General features: G+C 39.0%; 1 protein-coding gene and 1 long non-coding RNA gene across 2 annotated transcripts; one reads left to right on the top strand and one right to left on the bottom strand.

Moving 5' to 3' along the window:
• Positions 1 to 6,141: 6,141 nt before the first annotated feature.
• On the top strand, positions 6,142 to 7,554 carry LOC123511107 (tigger transposable element-derived protein 7-like). Its single transcript, XM_045266729.1, has one exon. It carries the CDS (start codon positions 6,142 to 6,144, stop codon positions 7,552 to 7,554), a length of 1,413 nt encoding a protein of 470 aa, XP_045122664.1.
• A 10,679-nt stretch (positions 7,555 to 18,233) lies between these two features.
• LOC123511338 lies at positions 18,234 to 21,419 on the bottom strand. Its single transcript, XR_006676762.1, has 2 exons — positions 20,994 to 21,419; positions 18,234 to 19,584 (listed from the first exon to the last, which is right to left on the bottom strand). It is a non-coding gene; the product is annotated as an uncharacterized LOC123511338 (long non-coding RNA).
• Positions 21,420 to 23,894: the final 2,475 nt, after the last annotated feature.

Genomic DNA, 23,894 nt, shown 5'->3' with positions numbered 1-23,894 from the left:
TTTACTTTAAATACACTTCTAGTATTTAGAATGGTAAATAATAAACATGTTAATTTAGCCAAATGAATAGAGTATTTTGTACAAATTTTTTTGGACCACATCCTGCATTCCCCCTATTATCTATTGTTTCTTATGAGAATTACATGTTTGTTTTATGCAAATTTTGATATATGCGATGCCTCTTGAAATGCATCTATTGCGTAAATCGAGTTACTGGTACATGCTACACCTCTATCAATAATAATATTACTTTAATATTATTTTACTTGTATCCACAGTCATAGGAGACTGTAAGCTATGTTGGTTTTATGTAAGATACGTGAGAGAAAACATAAGATGAAGCAGAATTTATCATATTTCTCATCTTTCACACCATGAAGAAAGCAACAGGTGAAATATAGAAGTAAACAATTTCATCTTCCTCACAAGTTTTTTCTCACCATTATATTCAATGTTATTGGTTTTCTTAAGTATGTAAGTATAATGTGAACTATTTTTTCATGTGTATACCATATAGATTGATTATGGTCTAGTGCTTGTCAAATTATTATATTCTCAAAAGTTTTGACTACTTTTAACAAGTTCTAGTAAATATTTTCAGAGTGTTTTCATGTATTACAGTGACAGTTTAACAAAATTTTGCCTCACTAATGGTAAAAACACACTAAAGAATCTAATTAACAATTTCTGTGGCTTCTGAAAATAGTTCTGCTAAGAATCCAAAGCACTTCAGAATATAGGCTAAAATCATTGTACTGTACATATAGTATATCACTGAACATTTCCCAAAATTAGACTATTTATGCTAGAATTACATAACCTTTACTCAAATGATGGTTGTTAACATAAAACATTTTTAGTATATCAACAGCCCTTGTTATAAGAGTTTAATAAGGTAAACTGGCAGATGGAGATAGGAAAGAATGTGAAAGGATTAGTGATGGGATTAAAAAACTTTAAGAACAGGTTCCCACTCTATCACAGTCTTTAACTCAGCCATGGGCCATTAGGGGCTTGTGATGCATTCTAGAGACAGGCACTCCAGCCCTCAGAGCTCCCACCATAACTTGTAGTAAAAAAACACTCAGATATGCAGACAATTATAACTGCACTGCTTGGCTAAGTAGCTTAGTGGTAAAAAATTATAAAAGGTTCAGTACTTAATAGTTTATTAAAGAAAACTGCTGGTTTTAGTATTTTTTCTTCTTCTTCTTCTTCTTCTTCAAAAATCTAGTAACAGATCTATGAGGGGGTCTACCAAAATAAGTTTTAAGTAAAATCCATGGGAAAAAATTGAGAACCTTTATTTAAGCTAATAATAATTTTATGTGATCAATTAGATTTTAAGAACAGGTTTTTGCAAACCACTGCAAACTAGCTAAATCTCATTACTGGAAAAGATCCATAACAGAAGGGAGGAAAGAAACAAAGGGTTATAATACATTGATATATTTGATAAATGCATTATTTCAAACTACTCATTATTCAACAGATCCCCTTTCATAGTCATATCTCACATTTACAGTAATCATACAGAGTGCACATGTAAAATTAGTTCACATTGTACAGTGATCTATGTATGTTGTAAATGAATTATGGAAAATGGAGGAATTTAGTTTTTTTTTTTTTTATATAAAAATTAAATAAAAAAAGCCATTTACTTAGTTTTGAAGACTAGAAAAATATATTTATTAAAGGGATAGAGTCAAGTAGCTAACAATTAACTCCACTTGTTAAAGTCAAAAGTAGTGTCACAACCATCAGGCAGCACAGAGGTGTCACTTAGATCCCTCCAGATAAAGATTAATGTTCTACCAGTGCTGTCATTGAAATGTTTGTAGGTTTTCTAGGCTTTTACAGTGTCCGTCTTTGATCCTTGAATTAAATGGAAAGTCACTGTGAAGACTAAGCCAATGCAGATAAATGGAATAAAACATAAGATCACTATATTAAATTAATGTATCCAAGAGTGAAATCAAGTAATTAATTTGCCATGCTTAAATATACCATGTTAAAACATTGTAATGTGTATTTCATAGGATTTTCTAAAAAAAAAAAATGCATTTCTTCAACTATTTTTGTTGTTGAATATTGCATAAAATCTATGTGATTTAAATTTTGCCTGCAAGAGAAGCAGTGTTTTTGCTAGTTATTATAATGCAATGTTTTAGTTTAAGCCTTGGTGCATGGTACTCATGTTACACTGTCTGTAGCCAGTATTGCAGGTGATTTTGAAAAGTACTATATATTTTCATTTCATACAAAACTATTATTCTTTGTAACCCCTCTTGGGCTGTGAGCAGATCCCTGTTTCTTCCATTGAGTCACAGAACTTGCAACACCCATCAGCCATTTATGTATTCAGTGCATGCACACATGTGAACACTCCACCAGTACTAATGCACACTTATGATCCTTCATGTACTTGTATGTACATACACTTACAGAACAGTGGCCAACTTCCTGCCAAGGAAAAAGAAATACATATTAAATATTTTATATTTTCATGGAACAAAATTTTTTTGTGTATTCTAGTCATAGTCTTAGAGAAGAGTAGACTTAGACGATTAGTTTGTAACTGTAAGATGTGGAATGACATATTGCATAGTACCTCCAATCTGATTACAACTGCCCTTTAATATGTCTTGCTCTTCAGGCACATTAGGAAACTCTGGGTCTTGGATGCAGCACATTTAGTGTTGTGCTGTGTTGTCTTAGGAAACGCCTCACCTTGACAACTAAAGGAGACTGAAAAGCCTTAGTATGCTCATTCCACACTCTCTACTGGTGCTCCCTGAATTACTTACTGCTCCACTCCACTTGAGTATGTTGTGTATTGCCATGGTTCTGCTCACCTGCTGGTAACTAAGAAAGGACTGCAAACACACATGATATCCTGTTTATTCTTCTTTGTTGTGTTAATTATTGTTTTCATCCATAGATTCTGTATTACAATTGAATGCCAAGAAAGAGTATATAAATAATATTGAATTGAATGAATGGTTTAATTTTCAACCTTTCACAGTTCATGAAATAAACTTTATGATAAGGAACAAAATCATGTGGAAACCTCATTGTTTCCTCATGTATGGCACATATGTACTACATGTACAAGGCTGCTTCAGTAACTAGCTACTTGGTTAGAAAATTATTAGAAATTTATTTACAATTGCAATATATATATATATATATATATATATATATATATATATATATATATATATATATATATATATATATACACACACACACACAGGCAACCCCCGTTTAACGAAGGTTCACACAACGAAATTTCGCTACAACGAAGGTTTTGTTTTACTACCATCTGCTCGTTTAACGAACACTAAACTCGCTTTAACGAAGTTTTATCCAGGTAATTTTTTCCAAATTTGAAAGCCCCACCGTATCATGCAAGCTGACAGTCTTTTGAATACACCAGGAGCTGCTAGTGCTAAGGCCTGCCTCAGGAGAAATCCTGAGACACCTGTAGAATAAAGATCAAGATCAAGCCTCTCGTGGACAACAGGCGCTACCGATACAAAGGTCTGACTCAGAAGAAATTCTGCGTCACCTGTAGCATCAAGATCAAGATCACGCACACCACTCACTCCCCAGTCAAAACATAACAGTGTCACCAGCAGCTCATCTTCCCTAGTTCAACTTACCACCAAAACGCCCTGCAATGTGGCCTAACGTTCCTAAGAAGACCAGGAAGTGTCTTACTCTCGAAGTAAAGCTGGGTATTATTCACAGACAAGAGAGAAGCCAGATACTAATAACATTGCTTGCCACCATCTTGACTCCATCTACTGTCTACTATTTTCAAGTCAGCAGATTCTATTAAGAAGGCTGGTGAGACCGCATCTTCCTTGAAAGCTAAAAGAACCACCTGAACTTGTGACTCTATAATGGATAAAATGGAAAGCCTTGTGGAAATGTGTTACATAAGTTTTGTATGCGGTACCATGATGCGCACTTTGTTTACATTCCACAGGTTGCCGGTTAGTGTATTTCCCGTTTCACTCTGAATCCCTTCATAAAGTTAAGATCATCAACATTATAAAGTTACGTACATACATACATTAGTGTACATTATATGACTTAAATTAAACTACCTAAATGTTTAACTCCATAATTTTTACTTTCATTAAATCTTTTACTGTACTATGATGCACTCTCGCTTTGCTTACTCTCAATGGAAGTTCAAATCAGGGGTTAAACTTGTTATAATCGGTTCGCTTAACGAAGTTTCGCTTAACGAAGTGTTTTTTTAGGAACGTAACCCCTTCATTAAGAGGGGGTTGCCTGTATATATATATATATATATATATATATATATATATATATATATATATATATACAGGCAAACCCCGTTTAACGAAGGATTACGTTCCTAAAAACACTCCGTTAAGCGAAACTCGTTAAGCGAACCGATTATAACAAGTATAACCCTGATTTGAACTTCCATTGAGAGTAAGCAAAGTGAGAGTGCATCATAGTACAGTAAAAGGTTTAATGAAAGTAAAATTATGAAGTTAAACATTTAGGTAGTTTAATTTAAGTTATTATAATGTACACTAATGTATGTATGTACGTAACTTTATAATGTTGATGATCTTAACTTTATGAAGGAGGGAGAGGAAACGGGAAATACACTAACCGGCAACCTGTAGAATGTAAACAAAGTGCGCATCATGGTACTGCATACAAAACTTATGTACCACATTTCCACAAGGCTTTCCATTTTATCCATTGTAGAGTCACAAGTTCTGGTGGTTCTTTTAGCTTGCAAGGAAGATGAGGTCTCACTAGCCTTCTTAATAGAGTATCTTGACTTGAAAATAGTAGCCAGTAGATGGAGTCAAGCCATGGTGGGAAGCAATGTTATTAGTTTTCTGGCCTCTCTCTTGTCTGTGAATAATACCCAGCTTCACTTCGAGAGTAAGACACTTCATGGTCTTCTTAGGAACGTTAGGCCACATTGCAAGGTGTTTTGGTGGTAAGTTGAACTAAGGAAGATGAGCTGCTGGTGACGCTGTTATGTTTTGACTGGGCAGTGAGTGGTGCATGTGATCTTGATCTTGATCTTGATGCTACAGGTGACAGAATTTCTTCTGAGTCAGGCCTTTGTATCGGCAGAGCCTGTGTTGTCCACGAGAGGCCTGATCTTGATCTTTATTCTATAGGTGTCTCAGGATTTCTCCTGAGGCAGGCCTTAGTACCAGCAGCTCCTGATGTATTCAAAAGCCTGTCAGCTTGCATGATACAGTGGGGCTTTCAAATTTGGAAAAAAAAATTACCTGGATAAAACTTCGTTAAAGCGAGTTTGGTGTTCGTTAAACGAGCAGATGGTATTAAAATTAAACCTTCGTTATAGCGAAATTTCGTTGTGTGAACCTTCGTTAAACGGGGGTTGCCTGTATATATATATATATATATATATATATATATATATATATATATATATATATATATATATATATATACACACACACACACACACACACACACACACACACACACAGTATTACTTCACTAAGTCGGACCCCAAATACTCGGATTTCGTACATACCCGGACGAATTTGGCCAAAAATATATATTTTTTATATCTAAAATTCATAAAATAAAAAAGGAATTTATACGTAAATGTTAAGTAGAACATCTTGTTTTCACTTAAAACACATTAAAAAACCATAAAACAAACTATAGGAAATGTAAAACAGCCAAAATAATATTTTGAAATAATAGTTATTTTATGGGGGGGACCGCAAAAAAGACTGGTTTGTTAACATCCAGTTATCCACTCGCCGCCATAACACTCATTGGCTCCTGCAATCTCTACTGGAATATTAGTGTCTGTGTGCCTCAGTCATCATGCCTAAGTGTAAACTCCAAAGGTTAACCATCAAGGAAAAGCTTGAAATAATTAAACAGCTTGAAAACGGAGTGAAACCTGCTGCGATTAGTCTTCAATATGGCGTAGCTAAGCAAACCATCAGTCACATAAAAAAGAGCAAAGAAAAAATACTGAAATTCGTCTCAGAAAGTGATGATAATAGGGAAAGCACCCAATATAAGAAAGCAGGGTTAGAGAGAAAACAAGTGCAGTATGGGAGATCGGAAAAACTTGAGGAAGCTGTAATGAAGTGGCATCGGCAACAGGTGGGCGTTGGGGTTGCTGTTCGAGGGATTGAGATTAAGAATGCTGCAAAAAGGTTAAGTACACAAATAGGGATTACCAACTTTGCTGCAAGTGATGGGTGGCTTTTCCGATTTCGTACTCAGTATGGGTTAAGGAAAACTAAAATGTGTGGAGAGGCTTCAAGTGCTGCTGCTGAAGATGTGGCCCCTTTTAGGCAGAAACTGCTTAAGATAATGGAGGAAGAGGGTTTGATTTACAGCCAAGTTTATAATTTTGATGAATCCGGGCTTGTATGGAGAGCAATGCCTAACACAATGCAAGCTTCTAAGGATATGGGGAATGTGCGGGGGCGGAAGCTAGACAAATCAAGAATTTCAGTGCTTGTGGGTGGTAATGCTGATGGTAGCCATCGGTTGGTGCCTGTGGTCGTTGGCAAAGCTGCCAAGCCCAGGGCAATAAAGGACATTATGAATAACTTGCCTGTTCATTATTACCACAGCCATAATGCTTGGTTTACTGCTGCCGTATTTACTGATGTTTTCCATAAGCACATCGTGAGAGAGATTGTTGACCATCAATGTCATGCCCTTGAAATTGAGGAGGATCGTGTTAAGGCATTGATCCTCTTAGACAATGCCCCCGCTCACCCTGTTGCAAATAAGTTGGTGGCGCTTGATGGCCGTATAAAGGTGCTGTATGTCCCACCAAACACCACGTCACTCATACAGCCTATGGATCAGGGGGTAATTCATGCCTGGAAATTGGGCTATAAGAGGAACTTCATGGATGAGGTTTTGGTAGTCGAAGAGACTGAGGAGGACACTCAAGGTGCACGCACGTTGGAGGGCTTGAAAAACTACACCTTTAAAAGTGCAATTTACAACCTTGCAGATGCTTGGAATTCAATGAAGATGTCAACACTCGCCAATGCATGGAAGAAAATCCTATTTGATGCAGATGTACCTGTGGTCAATTTTAAGGGTTTTGAGTCACATGATTTCATTACACGATTTCCCAAGGCTGGGGAGAAGGTTAGTGAAGAAAGCCTGGAGGACTGGCTTGGTATTGATGAAGCTGAGGAGGCATCAGAAATTCTCACTGAGGCTGAAATTGTTGATTGCGTGTTATCTACTGACAATGCCGATGAGGAGGAAAATGAAGATGAAAGGCCAAAGAAGAAAGTATCATTGGCCAAAGGCCACTTTTACTGTGATGAGCTGCTAACCCTCATCAGTGAGCGAGAAAAAGAAATGCCAAAGGAAGCATACGAACATCTGCGCATTGTCAGGCGTGCGATCATTGACCTCCAACACAGCTCAGAAAAACAGCTGAAAATTTATTCGTTTTTTTGTCCAAAGACTCCTACACCTCCTTCAACTTCAATTGCCAGTCCTACACCCTCCACATTATAAGCAGCCTTGGAACATCTTTCAGATTCCGATCTGGAATGACTCTTTGGAGGTAAGAGAAAATATCATGTACTAATTGCAGTAGAGGATGTAAAATGAGTGACAGTGAAGTAAGGTACAAAAAAAAAAAACAGGGTAAAAATGAAATTATTAATGAAATACCACGGTATTTCATTAGCAATTCACTATCACTCAGTGCCACGGAATCAAGGTTATCCTCATGGCATGAGCGTATATGAATACTAAGATATGATATCCATTATAGCAGGCAATAGAGGAGTGAAAACATAAACATCATGATGAAAGTAAGACGCAAGCAAAAAGGTCACAAGAAAAAGAAGAAGCGGCCGAGTGGCCACGAGTCTCCCGCTTCGTCTGTGGCTCATCTCATCTCTGCTTTATTTTTTGGTATTCCTTGTAAGATTTCACTTTATGCATTACAAAACAATCCTTTCTTGGGGGTAAGGTTTATAAAAAGCCAATAGAAATGTTGTTTTGTGAACATAAATGCATATATAAAAAACATCTTTCAGATTCCGATCTGGAATGACTCGATGGAGGTAAGAGAAAATATCATGTACTAATTAAAGTAGAGGGTGTAAAATGAATGACAGTTGTTACGCCCCTCTCCACTGTAGCAACACTGAATAACCCTGAAGTCTAGGGGGTAGGAGTCAACCACAATAACTGATCAGTAAGGGAATGGACATGTTTCCGGTCAACATTTTTATTTCAAATATTGGTTCTAAGGATAACATAGGCCCTAAATTTAGCTATGGGAATAGTTTTTCTTCATATGAATGAGTAAAAGTGGTATTCAAATTCAAATTCAAATAGTTTATTGATATAAAAATCAAAGGGGGCAGCCAGCATGCTGGGATGCCCACCCAGCTGACCTTGAGAGGCCTTACAAAGGTAGTAACACATAGATATAATATTACTAAATATAGATATGTACATATAGTTACAGTAAATTACACCCTAGGTGCAAAGTGTTTGTACTTTTTAAGATGTTGGGCACAATATTATTATTTATCAGGTGACAAGCTTGCAAAGTTGCGTCACTGATCTGGAGATCCCGGAAATCCTCAGTTCTCGGACAAAAACATAGATAGTGTTGCAGAGTGTGAGAGTTGTCTTGACCACATAATTTGCAGGGTATGCCATCTTGATTGGTGGCATACTCCCAACAATATTTGTACCCCAACCGTAGTCTCATGATGACAGTGTCCACTCTAGGGGATGTTTTCCCATAGCAAGTATTGGTGTTGTTAAACACAGTTACATAGTGTCTCACACTCTCACTTCCACTATCAATGAGTTTGCCAATAATTTCAGAGTCCCATTGTCTCCGTCTACTCATCAAGACACCCTTGATTCTACTAAGACTCATAGTTGGCTTCTGAATCTATGAAAGTCTTGTTTAGTACCTCCTTTGCAAGCTTGTCACTGTTTCATTGAGGCAAATACCAACATGATATGGTATCCACATAAATTGCACAATGTGCCCAGCATCTTTTAGTTGAAAGACAATGGCTTTACAGTGAGCCACCAAGGCCTCATTTACAGTATTAAAACTGTTAAGAGAGGACAAAGCACTCTGACTATCAACAAAGACATAAATATCTTTACCTTTCACGGATGCAACTAACAGTCCCTCATATATAGCTAGTAGTTCAGCAGTTGTAATAGATGAAAAATCCCCAAGTCTCTTAGATACATGTACATCAGTATAGACACCCTCTTCAAAATATTCCCTAATTACTGCACCACATCCAGCCTTATCACCACTAACAGACCCATCACAATACATATGTACAACATTATATCTAGGTAAAACATTAATTTTAGATAAGAAAATTTATTTCAGCTCTAGAGAACACAGTTAATCTTTCTTGGCATGCAATTGTAAAATATCCACTTTAATTGTATGATGCAACCAAGGTGGAAGACTATCAGTTTTCTCTAAAGGTGCACAGTATTGCACTGCCCCATACTCACACAAGGATGCATACAACTTTTTACCATGATTGTTAAGTTTAACAGAGCAGCAGGAATTCTGACAAGAGTTCACCAAGGATATTAAGGCATCATCCCCTCTTCTAGTCATCCTAATGACAGCATCAACGACCAACTCCTTAACCCTACAATGAATACTTGGAAGATACAGTTCCATTTTCATAATGTTAATTCTAGTTGTCCTTGCACATCCTAATATGATTCGCATTGCCTCATTCTGTACCACTTCCAAAGCTCGCAGGCTGTTCTGTGGAAGAGATACAAGGACAGGGGCAGCATAATCAATAATTGACCGAACAGTACTAATGTACATGGTCCGTAATACTGGTATACCTACCCCACATCCATTATTAGCTAATACTTTCAATGGTTTCAACCTTGCCTTACAAATGTTCTTAACATGATTCACAGCACTTTGGGTTGAACTAAAGCCAATATGCATTCCTAGGTACTTATAATTAGTAACTCTTTCAACCCTTTGTCCATTAAGCATCAGAACTCTGTCAGTCACATCTCTTGATTGGAATTTGGTCTTACCTACATTCACCACTAATCCCAGACGTAAGCACAAGGAATCAAGTTCAGCAAGTGCCTGAGTCATAACCCTTTCATTAACACACTGCAGCAGGATGTCATCTGCATAAATCAAGACTTGAGTGCCATGAGGAAAAGTGTGTCTGCCTATTTGATCCATTAATATATTGAAAAGTGTTGGACTTAAAACACCACCTTGTGAGGTGCCTAATTCAAAACTTTTCTCTTCAGATTCAATGCCTTGAAAAGAAACTTTTGCTCTGTGTCCTATCAAATAGTTCCCAATCCATCTTAGCAAGCATCCCTTGATGCCTTTATTTACCAGTGCCTCAAGAATAACATCTGGGTTTGCCTTGTCAAATGCACCCTTTAAGTCCACAAAAACTCTGCAGTGAACGTTGGGATTGCTCAGGCACTTTATAACACAATCTGTTGTACTTTTACCTTTGATAAAACCAAATAAATTATCAGACATAAGATCACCTAATTTATACAACAACCTGTTTAAGACAATTCTCTCCGTCATTTTGCACATGCAAGAAGTTAGTGATATAGGCCTGTAATCTTGATCTGCTTTGGGAATGGGATGGATAAGGGCAACCTTCCACTGCTCTGGCAGCTTTCCTGTCTCATGAGACATGTTGAATAAGTCCAATAAGGGACTGTTTTCCATGACAAGATGGTTTAGTATATCATAGGTGAGCCCATCCTGTCCAGGAGCTGTTGATTTCCCCTTTTTTATAGCAAGCAGGAGTTCATCTTTAGTGATTGGTACACATGAATCATCTAAAAATTCAGTTTGGACATCAAAGAACTGTCTTCTGCCAGATTGGTAACATCTCAGACATTCCTGAATATTGTCAGGCAAACTCGCAATGCTGGAGGCATGAGCCCACTTATCTATAAGTTCGCTGGCTTTAGCTTGTGGATCAGGATGAGCAATAGTTGTACTCCGTATACCCTTACTTTGTTAACCTCCCTCCATATGCTTGTCAAATTCTTCGTCTTAGATATGCTCTCTAGGAAATTATTCCAATACCTGGCACATGCTTGTTGTCTCACATCCGTCATACATTCAGCGATTTCAAGCATGGCTGTCCTACTCTGGATATCACAGGGATTTTTACTCCAACGACTCTGTGCTTTCCTAAGTAATGTGTTCTATCCCTTAACTTGCTTATCAGTAAAGTAAGCTGACTTACATCTCCTACCTGAACGAGTTTGCCGAATGGTAGCCTTACTTGAAGTATGGTCAATTACTTGCAACAGAACTTCATAAAACTGATCAATATTATGGACAGAGTGTTTGTAATCTTGGTACCAAGCATTTACTTTATTAATCAGTTGCCTATGCTGGCCACCCTGCAGCCTGTACCTTGCCCTGGTGGAAGGACCACATACCTTATCAAGCTCAAGAGTTACCTTTAAAGCAAAGTGATCACTCACCAGTTCATGCAGGATATCTGCAGAGGCTTGAACTTCATTCATATTAAAAAGAAGAGCATAATCAAGTCTGCCACCTTTGACATGCGTAGGTTTACCATTCCCTAATACCTGTACATTCCCAAAGGCACCAACAATGTCACACAGAGCAAAACCATTGGAATTCTGGCTGCCAAAGAAACTACCTAGACTCCTATGCCTAGCATTTAGGTCTCCAACCAAAAGACTTTTATCACTAAATACACAATCAGGAAGGTCCTCAGATCTTAGCATATTTGCATGAATGTACATATTAACAATAATCACCACACAATCTTTAATACGAACGTTTACACACAATACCTCCATACCATTGACCTTATAAGCAGAGTGGAGGGTGGCAGGAATACAGCTTTTGATGTATGTGACTATACCTCTTGTGTTAGTACATAGATCAGCTGAAAGCTCAAAGTGGTGATATCCTCGTAAGGTCAAGCAATCTGTTTTCATACCAACCTCCTGAAGTGTTATTACATCAATGTTATTTTCAAGAACATAGTCATGTACATCAGTAGACCGTTTCTGTAAACTGTTAATATTCCATGATAGTACGCACAGATTTCTAACTTCCATTTTGCTGAACCTTATTCCCCACAGATGTGGCAACCTTTAACAATTTTTATTTCACTTTGGGTTATCCACATAGGCCCTGATTAAGTCCAGCAGGTATCTCACTTCACTAGTGACAGCTGGTAGATTGTTCTCCTGGGACATTGCAACATTATTATTGGATCCATTAGTTTCTACAGTGGTGTCCACAACAGTTTCCTTAGTAGAATTCACAACAGTATCAACATGAGAGCTAGGCCTCATGATTACTGTGTGCAATTCCACTATGTGCTTCTGTAAATCAGCCATAAGGTTCCTAACTCATCAATTTCTTTCCTCAAAGAAACATCCTTATGAACATGAACTACCTGTGGTGTGGGAGGAACTGTACCTAGCTGGTCTGTTACATTTCCTGGTATAGAGGTTTGCCTTTGCTCAAGCCTTTCCTGCCACACATTAACTGGCTGTGAACTCTGTAACACCTGTACATGTCTAGCGGGTTCACTAGCCTTAACATCAGAGTTATTGCGATGGTTTCTTTGGGGCCTCTTTGTACAATGCCATGAGTTAGCATTATGACTCTCACCACAATTACAACAGGTTGGTACAATCTTGACATTTTCCTTCAGTTTAGCAATACATTCCCTTGAGTCATGATTTTTACTACAGAACCTACAAGGCAAGGAATAAACACCTTCTCAGGGAGTGACCCTTTCATCAAAGCAACAAGCTGAGGCTTAGGGGAAACTGCATCCTTCAGTTTCACTACAGGTCTCTTAACCTACACAAATCTCTCATCAAATGAAAGGTCGTCAGGATCTACAAGGGTTGGAACATCATATATGATAACCTTGTGGCACTTCTCCCTTCCATCAGGTTTTTCCATCACAAGGCCATCAAACCTTCAGTTGTTAAAAAATCCACAGCATGCTCATCTTTAACAGTTACATATGGCCTGTGTTTTCCATCCTTGAACAAAACCTCAAAATCCTTATGGTACTTACAAAGCTTGACTGTCCACTGGAGCTTTTTGTTGTAGTCTAAGCCTTCCGTGAGAGGAAAATACAGCCTCTGCCTTCCACCACGATTTGGCTCTTGACCACTATGACTCGGCTCCTGTCCACTACCACTCTGCTCTTGCAATCCTATGTCCACCTGGTTAGGTCCTGGAGTACTCTCATCCTCACTATCACTGTCACTCAGACGAGAGTGAGCTGCAACAGGGTATCTTGAGCCAATCTTCTTCCTGCAGGAGGCGTCCATCCCCAAGGAGGTACCACGTGAATCACCTCCCTTACCAGCGTGACTTTTCTTAGCACTCTGCATCTTGCAGGTATCACTGTCTTCACTTAGTCTTGCTGCAGTGCGCCTCCTCTTCTTTTCCGCCTTAATGATCACCTCATGGAATCCAGCATCATCGTCCATACTTGAGTAGTGGTCATCAGAATCACTGCTGGACAGCATCAAATCCCCCACTACAGTAGTGCTTGCAATGGAACCTCCTTCAGCCATAGTAGCGTAGAATAATAATCAGCATTCTTGAGGAAGCTTGCTAAAGGCAGGTAGGGTGAGTTTGAAACACCCGCTATTGTTGTGGTAGGTAGCAGGAAGAGGTAACGCACGACCCGTGCACCGCCACAGTTGGGCAGAGAATGCGTAAAAGTGGTATAAAATATGGATTAAAGTCGAGGAAAAATCACGTGACTTAGAAACGGATGCCGATTGGTCGTGACATGTGAGTGTAGATACGGAGCCCGCCAACAACAAAAACATTGTGTTTCTCCAAGAGTTTGAGGTAGCTGGTTGTACTTACAGAGGTTTCTAGTCGCTAGCAATGGCTGGAAACGTGACTCATAGTTGTTGGTGCTTCGTGCCAATGTGCAAGAATACTGACAAGAGTACTCCAGGGAAGATATTTGTGTCTGTGCCAAGTAATCCATCTATAAGAAAAGGCTGGTGGCTCACAGCTCGACGCGAGTTTCCCATGTCCAAGGCTCATATTTACTGCTGTGAAGATAATTTCAGCGTGAGTATAACATATACATAACGCTTTCCTAACATAATATACAAGCAATTATTAGGTGTATCATGTTTCTGGAGTGAAATCTACATTTTTTAGTGAAGTTGTAGAGAGCAAACTTTACAGGTGTTCAGGTCTAAAAATCTCGCATTGTGCAGCTGTAGGATACACAATAGCTTTGATTAATTATTTTTTTTTTTTAACATATCATTGTACTTAGTGACGTGTTTAATGCTTTCTTTGAATAGAACTAGTGTTAATCCCAAGAAAATAGGCCTTTAAGAAGGTGAAAGTAAGGACTATAAGGACACATATATATACCAGTGATTAAGCTAACCTTGGTTGGATACTTAGCAATTTTCTTTGCAAATGCAAGTTTTTCCCTATATTGAAAATAGCCGTATATGTTGTTATATTCATTTAAGATTATCAGAATCCATTTATTTGTATAACTTATTATGATTTTCAGCTAAAAGAAGACATGGAGAACTACTTATATTACACCATGATGGGAGGACACATCAGGCTACACCCTGGAGTTAGGCCTCACAAGTTCGACTGCCAGGGGAAAGATTACACCTCAGAATAAGAACAGGGACAGGTTGCAGAGGAAGAGGAAGGTTCTGGAGATTCTTTCTTCAAAAAAAAACTTAATGGAACCTCACCAAAGTAAGTGTCCATAGAGCATGTAAATACTGTAACTTACAGTTGCCAGTACAGTGTAATTCATGACAATGTTTTCAATTGTGAATATCATGGCTTTCTTTTTATGTATAGATAAAATGCAGATTGCACACATATGATTTGCAGATTGCAAGTGGTCATTAGGGTATTAGGTCATACAGGCAGTGTGACTATCAAAGTTATAGGCAGATATTTATCATGTCCTCTTTTGCAACAGATCCAGCACCTCAGCCTGACCATGTGGATCAGAGGATAGAGCATGATGGGCATGTTGATCCTAAGCCACTCACCCCCTTCTACACAGGGCATTGGAATACAAGTGCAGGTAACCCATATTGTTCACCTGATTATAATGACATTCTACTGTACAGTATAATAATAGTAGGCATTCTCTGTTTACAAATCACACTTCTTGCAGTGTGTCAGTCGATTGAAGAATAGGGCCTATTGGAAGGTTATAAGCAAAGGAAGAGGTCATGAGGCAATAGTACTGGAATGGTAATACACAAGAGTAATAATAATAATAATAATAATAATAATAAAATCCATTTTCAATATCTGTTCATGGTTGATACATTTTTTTGTTTTTAATTTGCAATTTGCTTCCAGGTATATCCAAGAAAGAGGTCCAAGGGGGTGCAAGTTCAACTAGTGAAGGCAGATGCGATGAACAACACAGATGGTCACATGGTGGGCAAAAAAGAAAACTGAAAGTACATCTGAGGATTCTGTTTCCACATCAGAAAGTAGTGATGTAGATCATGATAAAAGTAAAGATTATGTACCATTACGCAGTACTTCCAGTAGTGATGATGAAGAGAACTTTAAAAAATTAACTCTGTACACAACAAGAAAACTAAAGGTGCGTTTACACGATCGAACTATGTTCGACGGACAAAATCGTTACCATATCACAGGAGAAGCAGGATGATGTCATAAGCGGTGAAACGATGGAAGCGGATCTGGCAACAAGCAATGGTACCAGATGAGGGTGTTTACCACCGTTTCGAATCTGCTCACAGGGCATAGACCGGTGGACAATGTTCGAAGGTGATGTCCGTTGGTAATTCAGGCATTTAATTCAGACAGTGTGTGACGTTTCGATGCTGCGAACACGGACAGTGTCCGGTACACCACTTGGTGCTCGCTTCTGACGTCATCAGCGAGCCTTTTCGCTTTCCACTGCTAGTTGGTAACAATTATGTCCGTCGAACATTGTTCGATCGTGTGAACGCACCTTAATACTGAAACATGCAATGGAATACATTGGATTACACAAGAAGCATTTGTATATTTTAGATATTCTGTGTAGTCATGTAACCTACAAAGAAAGGGGACAAATTATTTCAAACAAAGATGTGGTATTAATTGTGCTAATGACTATTCGTACAGGATCACAAGAGTACATGATTGCACACAGGTTTGGTGTCAGCAACAGCTGTGTTAGTCGCATCCTTACTTGCTTTCTACCTGTCATAAGTGCTTGTTTGAAAGAGTTAATTTTCTGGTCACCATCCGAGACCATTAGAACAAGGCTTCCACACTTTCAAAGCTTACCATCATAAGGTCGAAAGTATCATTGATTGCTTTGAAATACAGATAGAAAAGCCATCCTCTGCCATGGCACAGAGTATGACTTGGTCTGATTACAAGAAATGTAATACTATGAAGTATCTAGTGTCCGTAACTCCAGATGGATTAAGGAGAGAGTCCGGTTTAGATCGGGGGTGCCATATCTCCGGTAAATATGCATGAATCGCTCTGATTTTTATGTTGTGAAGTATTGGCATCATTTACATCAACATTAGACATTGACCCCCATTCTTGTCCCCCTCCCCCCCCCTCCAACTACAACTACAACGAAAATTTAAAAGCGAATCTCCGTCGTTATTATTGGCCCCACAACCTTCATTTTTCTGTGACTTAGAGACGTTATAATATGAAATGTTTCTTCGTCGTTAGATTTTTCATTTCAGCTTTTAAATTTGTTTTATGATTTTTTTTTTAAATGTGTTTTTTTTGCCTTTTTGACCAAAAATATTAATATAAAATTAAACCAGACATATATAAAAAAAACAGCGACGATGATTTGAAGAGAAAGTATTCCTCTGCCTTTTAGTCTTTGTTTCATTGAAATCAAGCTAAAACTGGCTCCAAGGTTAACGTTAGAAGGGAATAACTTATGTTTTGAGATATGGGCTGAGAGAGGTCGCGAGAAACAGCGCAGCATCCTGGCGTGACTGTAGCTACGAGAGCACTGAGCCCTGTGACCGATCCACCGAACACTGATACCACACAGACTCGTCGTCAGTCTTGCCATATCATATCCACACACAAAAAAAGTTCAGATTTTAGCATTTTTCGTAGAATTGGGTGGAAAAAACTTACTCTGCTGATGTAAACAAACGCACAGCTGCTGCACGTGGTTGAGCGCGGGACCTTTAAACGGGATTTAAAGGGAAACTATCGCAAGTTTCCTTTTAAATCTTTGCGAGATAGTTGCCAAAATGTATACCTACCAAATATATTTTTTTCACAAAAAGTCTTTTTTTATATATTTTTGGGGTCTCCAAACCGGACTCTCCCCTTAATTAATTTCATATCCACTGGTAAGCCTGGTAGATGCAGTGATATGGAGTTATTACGGGGATCGGGTTACTTGGACTGTTTGAGACCAGGTTCTACAGTATTGGCTGATCGAGGCTTCAAAGAGGTGGAAGCTGATCTCACTGCCAGAGGAAGTCATTTGGAACGTCCTGCTAGTGTTAGCCAAGGGGAACAGTTACCAAACAGAACAGTCCTCAACATGAAAGTTGTTGCTGGTTTGAGGATCCATGTTGAGAGAGTAATAAGAAGAATTAGAGTTTATAAAATCCTTGACATGCTTGACATGCATTCATGTATTCCTCTTTCAATGATGGATCTACTAGATAATATTGTGTACATAGTTTGTGGTTTTGTTAAATCAACAGGAACGAATTTGTAAAATTTAATTTTTTGTTAAAAGTGCACAACACTGATACAGTAAAATGTACAACAGTATTATCCTGACAATATCAATCTCACATTTCAAGTATTAGTACTGAAAGTAAATTTACTCCGGTAAAAGTAAAATAAGTACTTTGTTATAACAAGGTACTATTTTACTGTTACTGGAGTACATTTAACAGGTACTACAACTTGAAATTTGAGATTGTATTGTCAGGATAATACTCAAATAGTTACAGTAAAAGGCAACATGTTGTTTGTAAATTAAAAATTTAGTTATTTGACTTTGCAACAATGAATATATATGTCTCGTGTAATGCTGTCTCACCCACAATATGCATATTGTAATCCTGTCTCGCCCACATTTAAGTTATTAACCCTAGTTTACTGTCAAAATAAAACACTGTTTCCCTAATATTTTCTTTTATTTTTCATTCTTGAATATGTTGCACCAGTTTAGATGCAAGATGTAGCAAATTTCTATAATGATGCACATTCTGGAGAAGAGTTCCTGAAGGGAATGTTATACATTAAATGAAGTAGGCATACCATTCCAGAGATGATTCATGACATGTACATTCTGCAGAGCTCAATAAAAACCGTATTTTCCCAAAAGTGCTGACATTTTTGCATGAGGCTTTCCGAATAAACTGAATCATACATTACTTTCACCATTTTCAAACACTTTGTCACTTCAAAATCAGGATGTGCCACACAAAAGTAAGCCTATTTTTTGCATGTTATGTGCATTAGCATTTGTACTTGTGCCAAGTGTTTTGCTGCCACAGATCCATCTTCCTTTATATATTTACGGAAGTTTTTCTGGGTTGTTGGACACTTCACTTCCACAATACACTCACCATCCTTAGTTATGTCATCAGGTGATACACCCATTACAGGATGTCTTGGATTTAGAAAAATGCCTCCGTGTGATCAACTACCCCTATATGTAATGCAACTTCCTTGAGTACAAGGGGTTCTAACTCTCTACCTTTACTCATGGCAACCTTAAGTTTTGCAGCACCAATCACTGACATTACCAATGAACTTGTTATCTTCCCAGAACTATGAGCTGCTGCATATGCCTTGGAAGCTGTCACACGTGCAAACCTCACAGTGTGCCATAGTGGTGACTTTCCTGTGAAATAGTTTCTTTACTTATTAATTCACAAAGTTCATCTGTCATTTTCATTTTACAAAACTGCAAGAACTGTCTACAAGCAGGTTCTCCAATGTGGCCTTTCAAGAATTCCTGCAGAAGATGATCAATGCCTAACTCTTCACCTTTATGTGGCTTAACAGCAAGGTGATAAAAAATGAGACCTGTTGTTCCTTCTGGAGCATTTTCTAATACAGCAGCAAGAAACCTGCCATGGGCATCAAAGTCTGTTTTTTGCTTTTTTCTAGGTTTGGCACGTATTGTTTCCAGGGCAGTTTCCTTTGTTTCCACCGTTACGTTGGATAACCGAGCCTTTTTCCAGTGTAAGGTGGATGGCGTACAGACTTTTGAGAACTGCGCCTTTCAAGCCATCCTAAAAATGCTGTTCCATGCTTACAATACCCCTCTGCTGCAGCACAGTCCATACACTTGGCATCAACAACCTTTTCTGTGGTTTCATCTATCGTAACAATGACACAGTAAGGTTTGGATGAAACTCTGCTCAGGTGTGATGCGGCCAGCAACTTCACAGACTCCGTCAGCTCGTCTTAACTGCACATATCCAACTGCATCGTCGCCGTAGTCCTCGCCAGCAGATCTAAAAACATAAAGTTAAGGTTAATCTATAGCTTGACCTGAATAACACTGTCACTAACCAGAATTAAACTTTTCTACACTATCATTTCAGATAAGTACGGTTCTGTAGCACGAAGGCTTTATTCAGGTATGATAAAAAACATATCTCTCGTAGACATTGTGCTTTGCGTAATTTACAGGATTACATAACTGATATCAGAGCGTCACAACAAATGAAAATGCACCATTTTCCTGTATACATATATACCACAATAAGGAAAGGCAGTACTGTATATAAAATCCTAATACATTAGCATACTTGGATAATTGTGCTTCATCTGACCTATTTTTACTTTATTCTGTACCGTACGCCTGTGAGAAATTATTTTGAGCAGGCAGCTTTTGTTGGCTATTCCCTGTAGTTTTTCACAGTCCAGGTTAGGTTAGGGTGGGTCGGGTAACGTCAACTAATTTTTTATTTTTACATGATGCCCGGAAAAGTGCAGCACTAGGGAATAGCTAGGATATGTCACAGTAGTCTGCCTGGGTTAACATAACATAACATAAATGATAGGATAACAAAGGGCCACCAGGGCCCATCTAGGTTATCCTGTATCAGTCACACAGCGACCTCGTCATCAGTACTAAAATATACACCTACAAGTACACTATACATTAAATACTAATTATAAATATTTGGCCCATTAACAGGGCTAAGTCCTACAGCAATTCCTCATAATCTGTAATCCCCATACATATAAATCACCATACATGGGGACCATGTCTTGTTTAACTATAGTAAATTTCTTATAGAAACTGTCATGCAGCACTATACATTGATTTTAAATCTAATGAGTTTAAGTGTTTATCTAATCTGTTTTTAAACATTGTCAAACTAGTGTTATTTACAACCCTCTTTGGCAATGCATTCCAGAACTCTACCACCCTATGACTAAAGAAATATTTTCTTATACCTAACCTGCAGCCTTGTTTCCTAATCTTCCTGCCATGTTTTCTAGTCCTACTTCCCTCCTCTAAGGTGAAGAAAGAATTCACATCTAAGTAGTTTCTATCTGAGAACATTTTAAATAACTATCATATCCCCTCTTATACATCTCTCAAATGAAAACATGTTTAATTCCTTTAATCTATCTCTATACTCCAGGCACTTTAATGCTGGTATCATCCTAGTTGCTCTTCTCTGAACTGCTTCTAACATGTTAATATCCTGTCTATAATGGGGTTGTCTAGGTTAGGTCCCAGTAGCCTGCCCCAGTCCAGATTAGGTTAAAATGAGTGGGGAAATAAAAAGTACAGCATATTAAAAAAAAAGGTGTTAGTATGCATTTTTACCATAAGAAATATCACCATTACTATCATTACATTCTTACTTAATTTTCCACTACTTTTCCCTCCACTGTAGGTACATACCTCTGCATCTTGACGTGTTTCATGGCTGGATGACGGAGCTCTCAATAGAAATCTACAATCATAAAGATGTCAACTCTTGGTAAATTTCTGTCATCAGGTTTAATGAAGCCTGGTAGTAGTTGACCAACCCTGCCAAGCGATTTGCCCTGTAAATTATAAGATTAAACGATACTTACCAAGTTGAAGTTTGATCGTAATTTCACGAACATTTAAACGACGTCACTGAGGCAGTAAATGAGATGTCTATGCCGCTCCTCGTCAGTCCTTCAGAGTGTTGGTTTGAGGAACAAAGTATAAAAATTACAAAAGCTAAAAATTAAACTGAGTGAAGAAAAAAACCCAACATACGGCGACCAAGAAGCCGGGGGAGGGAAGGGAGGGCATTTACTGCCTAAGTGACGTCATTTAAATGTTCGTGAAATTACGATCAAACTTCAACTTGGTAAGTATCGTTTAATCTTACAATTTCACTTCACAATATTTAAACTGACGTCACTGAGGCAACAAATGAGAGCTTTAGAGCAGGTCCTCAAACCAAGCCGAACCCCAAAACCAAGAACGACTGAAAACCATATAGTATCATCTTCATGTATTCCAGCCAAAAGCATACAATTAAGTACAAATATGTGGACAAACAATGAAATCATATGAAAACCACCACAAAACACCGTAGTACATTTTACATATTCATGGAGGAGACCCATCCTCCGCCAACACCGCCTGTGCAAATAACCCCTTCTTGCTAATTGGCCTCCCATAAAACTTTGCGAAGGTAGACTCCCTAGACCAGCCCACAGATGAAAGGATGGAGGACAGCGGAAGACGGAGCACAGCCTTGGTAGACGCGGCGGACCTAGTAGAGTGAGGTGAAAAATTATTGAGGTCAATACCCGCGGCTCCCATAACCTCCCTGACCCAGCGCCGTAAGGTATCCTGGGAAGCCACCTTAATAGGGGGTTTGGTAGTCAAAAGAAGGCCAGTGATGGAACCTCTAGAGTCCTTAGTCCTCTCTAAATAATTAACAATTGTAGTATAGACACAGATAAGCTGGTCCACAGAATATTTTTCAAAACATAATTCAGAAATGTGGCAACCAGGCCTAGAAGTTTTAAGGAGATCCCCAATACGAAAAACTATCATGGAATCCGAGATAGACATATTACGGATATCTAAGAAACTTAAGACTTGGCCACGCTGCCCCGAAACCAGTAACATTAAGGCAGTTAATTTGCGGGATAACTGAATGCATGAGTGAAAGACGTTCATCAGGGCCGAGACTCTTTAAGTAGTTGAGCACTAACTCTGGGTCCCAGGTAAATTGACAGTGAGAAAAAGCAGGCCTCTCCTGAAAGACGGCTCGCATAAATCTAATAACCAACGGATGTTGACCCGCTGGTTGACCCCCGATCTTAGCAATGGCAGACAATGCCGAACGGATGGTATTCATAGTACTATAACTCTGAACGGGAACCCTCTGAAATTCACACAGTAGGAAGTCTAAAAGAAAACTTAAAGGTGGTAGAAACGGATCAATTTCCCGCCGGAGACAAACTGACACCCATCTTGAGAGATACGGCCTATACTGTTGTAAAGTGCTCTTCCGCCAGGAGTGAAGCAAAAGCTGGGCAACGTCTCGCGATAGGCCTTGGACTTCAAAGGATCGCCTGATAAACTCATCGCAGTCAACACCAGAGACCGGGCCAGGAGTGAAGCAAAAGCTGGGCAACGTCTCGCGATAGGCCTTGGACTTCAAAGGATCGCCTGATAAACTCATCGAAGTCAACACCAGAGACCGGGCCCACGGATGGATGTAAGCAGGGTTCCGCAGTAATGACACAGGGAAGCGAGGGAGGAGGACTGGTGGCTGAACAAGAAAATTAAGGGCCCTGGGGAACCATGCTTGCGACAGCCAAAGAGGTAGAATCACGATCAAGGAAGCCCGGTCCTCCTGGAGTTTCTGCAGCACTCTGGCAAAGAGACTGAAAGGAGGAAAGGCATATGAAGTCCTGTCCGCCCAATTAATTGAAAAAGCATCAACAAAAGTAGCTGCAGGGTCAGGTTTCCAAGAAACATAGGTAGCCACCTGGGCATTTAAGCGCGACGCAAACAGGTCAATATCGGGAACATAAAACATGTCACATAACCTTCGAAAGACAAGGGGGTCCAACATCCATTCGGTGTCTAAATTCTTTAACCTAGACAAAGAATCTGCCTCCACATTCTGGGTACCCTTTACATGAGCTGCAGACAAGGTAAGGCCCCGAGACCCGGCCCAAGCATAGATCTCCTCTATCAAAAAGTTAAGACGGATCTTCGTGCTCCCACCGCGATTCAGGCACGCGACAGCCACGGTGTTATCTGAACGAAGGCGGATGTGGGCATTACTGACATTCTTACATAGTGACTGGAGATCAAGTAATATAGCTCGCAATTCTAGGCAATTGAGCCCAAGAGCCGCCCGACGCCGCGGATCCGACAATGGCACTCCAACCTGTCAGACAAGCATCGGCAAACAATTCAAGGTCAGGGGAAGAAGAACGCAGTGATTTAGATTGCAAGGGAACATTATTAACCCACCAAAGTACTAATTACTTAGCATGCTCATCCAAAGAAACTCTAGCTGCATAATCCCCATGGTGCCGGGCAAGCTCCCTGTTCCTAATGATCTCAAGGTACTTGTAACGAACGGGGGCCAGGTCGACAGCTGGCTCAGCAGCCACAGCGAGGCCAACGAAAGAAGCTAAATCACGCAAAGAGACACGGTCCTTCAACAACAACCGACCTAGTTCCCGAATTTTGATAATTTTCCTGAGAGGCAGAGTAGCAGTCATGAGGCATGAGTTTAGAATAATTCCCAAAAATTCCACCTCCTGAGAAGGGACCAAAACTGATTTTTTAACA

Source organism: Portunus trituberculatus, chromosome 31 (assembly GCF_017591435.1).
Source record: "Portunus trituberculatus isolate SZX2019 chromosome 31, ASM1759143v1, whole genome shotgun sequence".
In the NCBI taxonomy this organism is placed as follows: Eukaryota; Metazoa; Arthropoda; class Malacostraca; order Decapoda; family Portunidae; genus Portunus; species Portunus trituberculatus.
The sequence above is the reverse complement of the archived record's forward strand: the minus strand, read 5'-3'. Positions and strand labels throughout refer to the sequence as shown.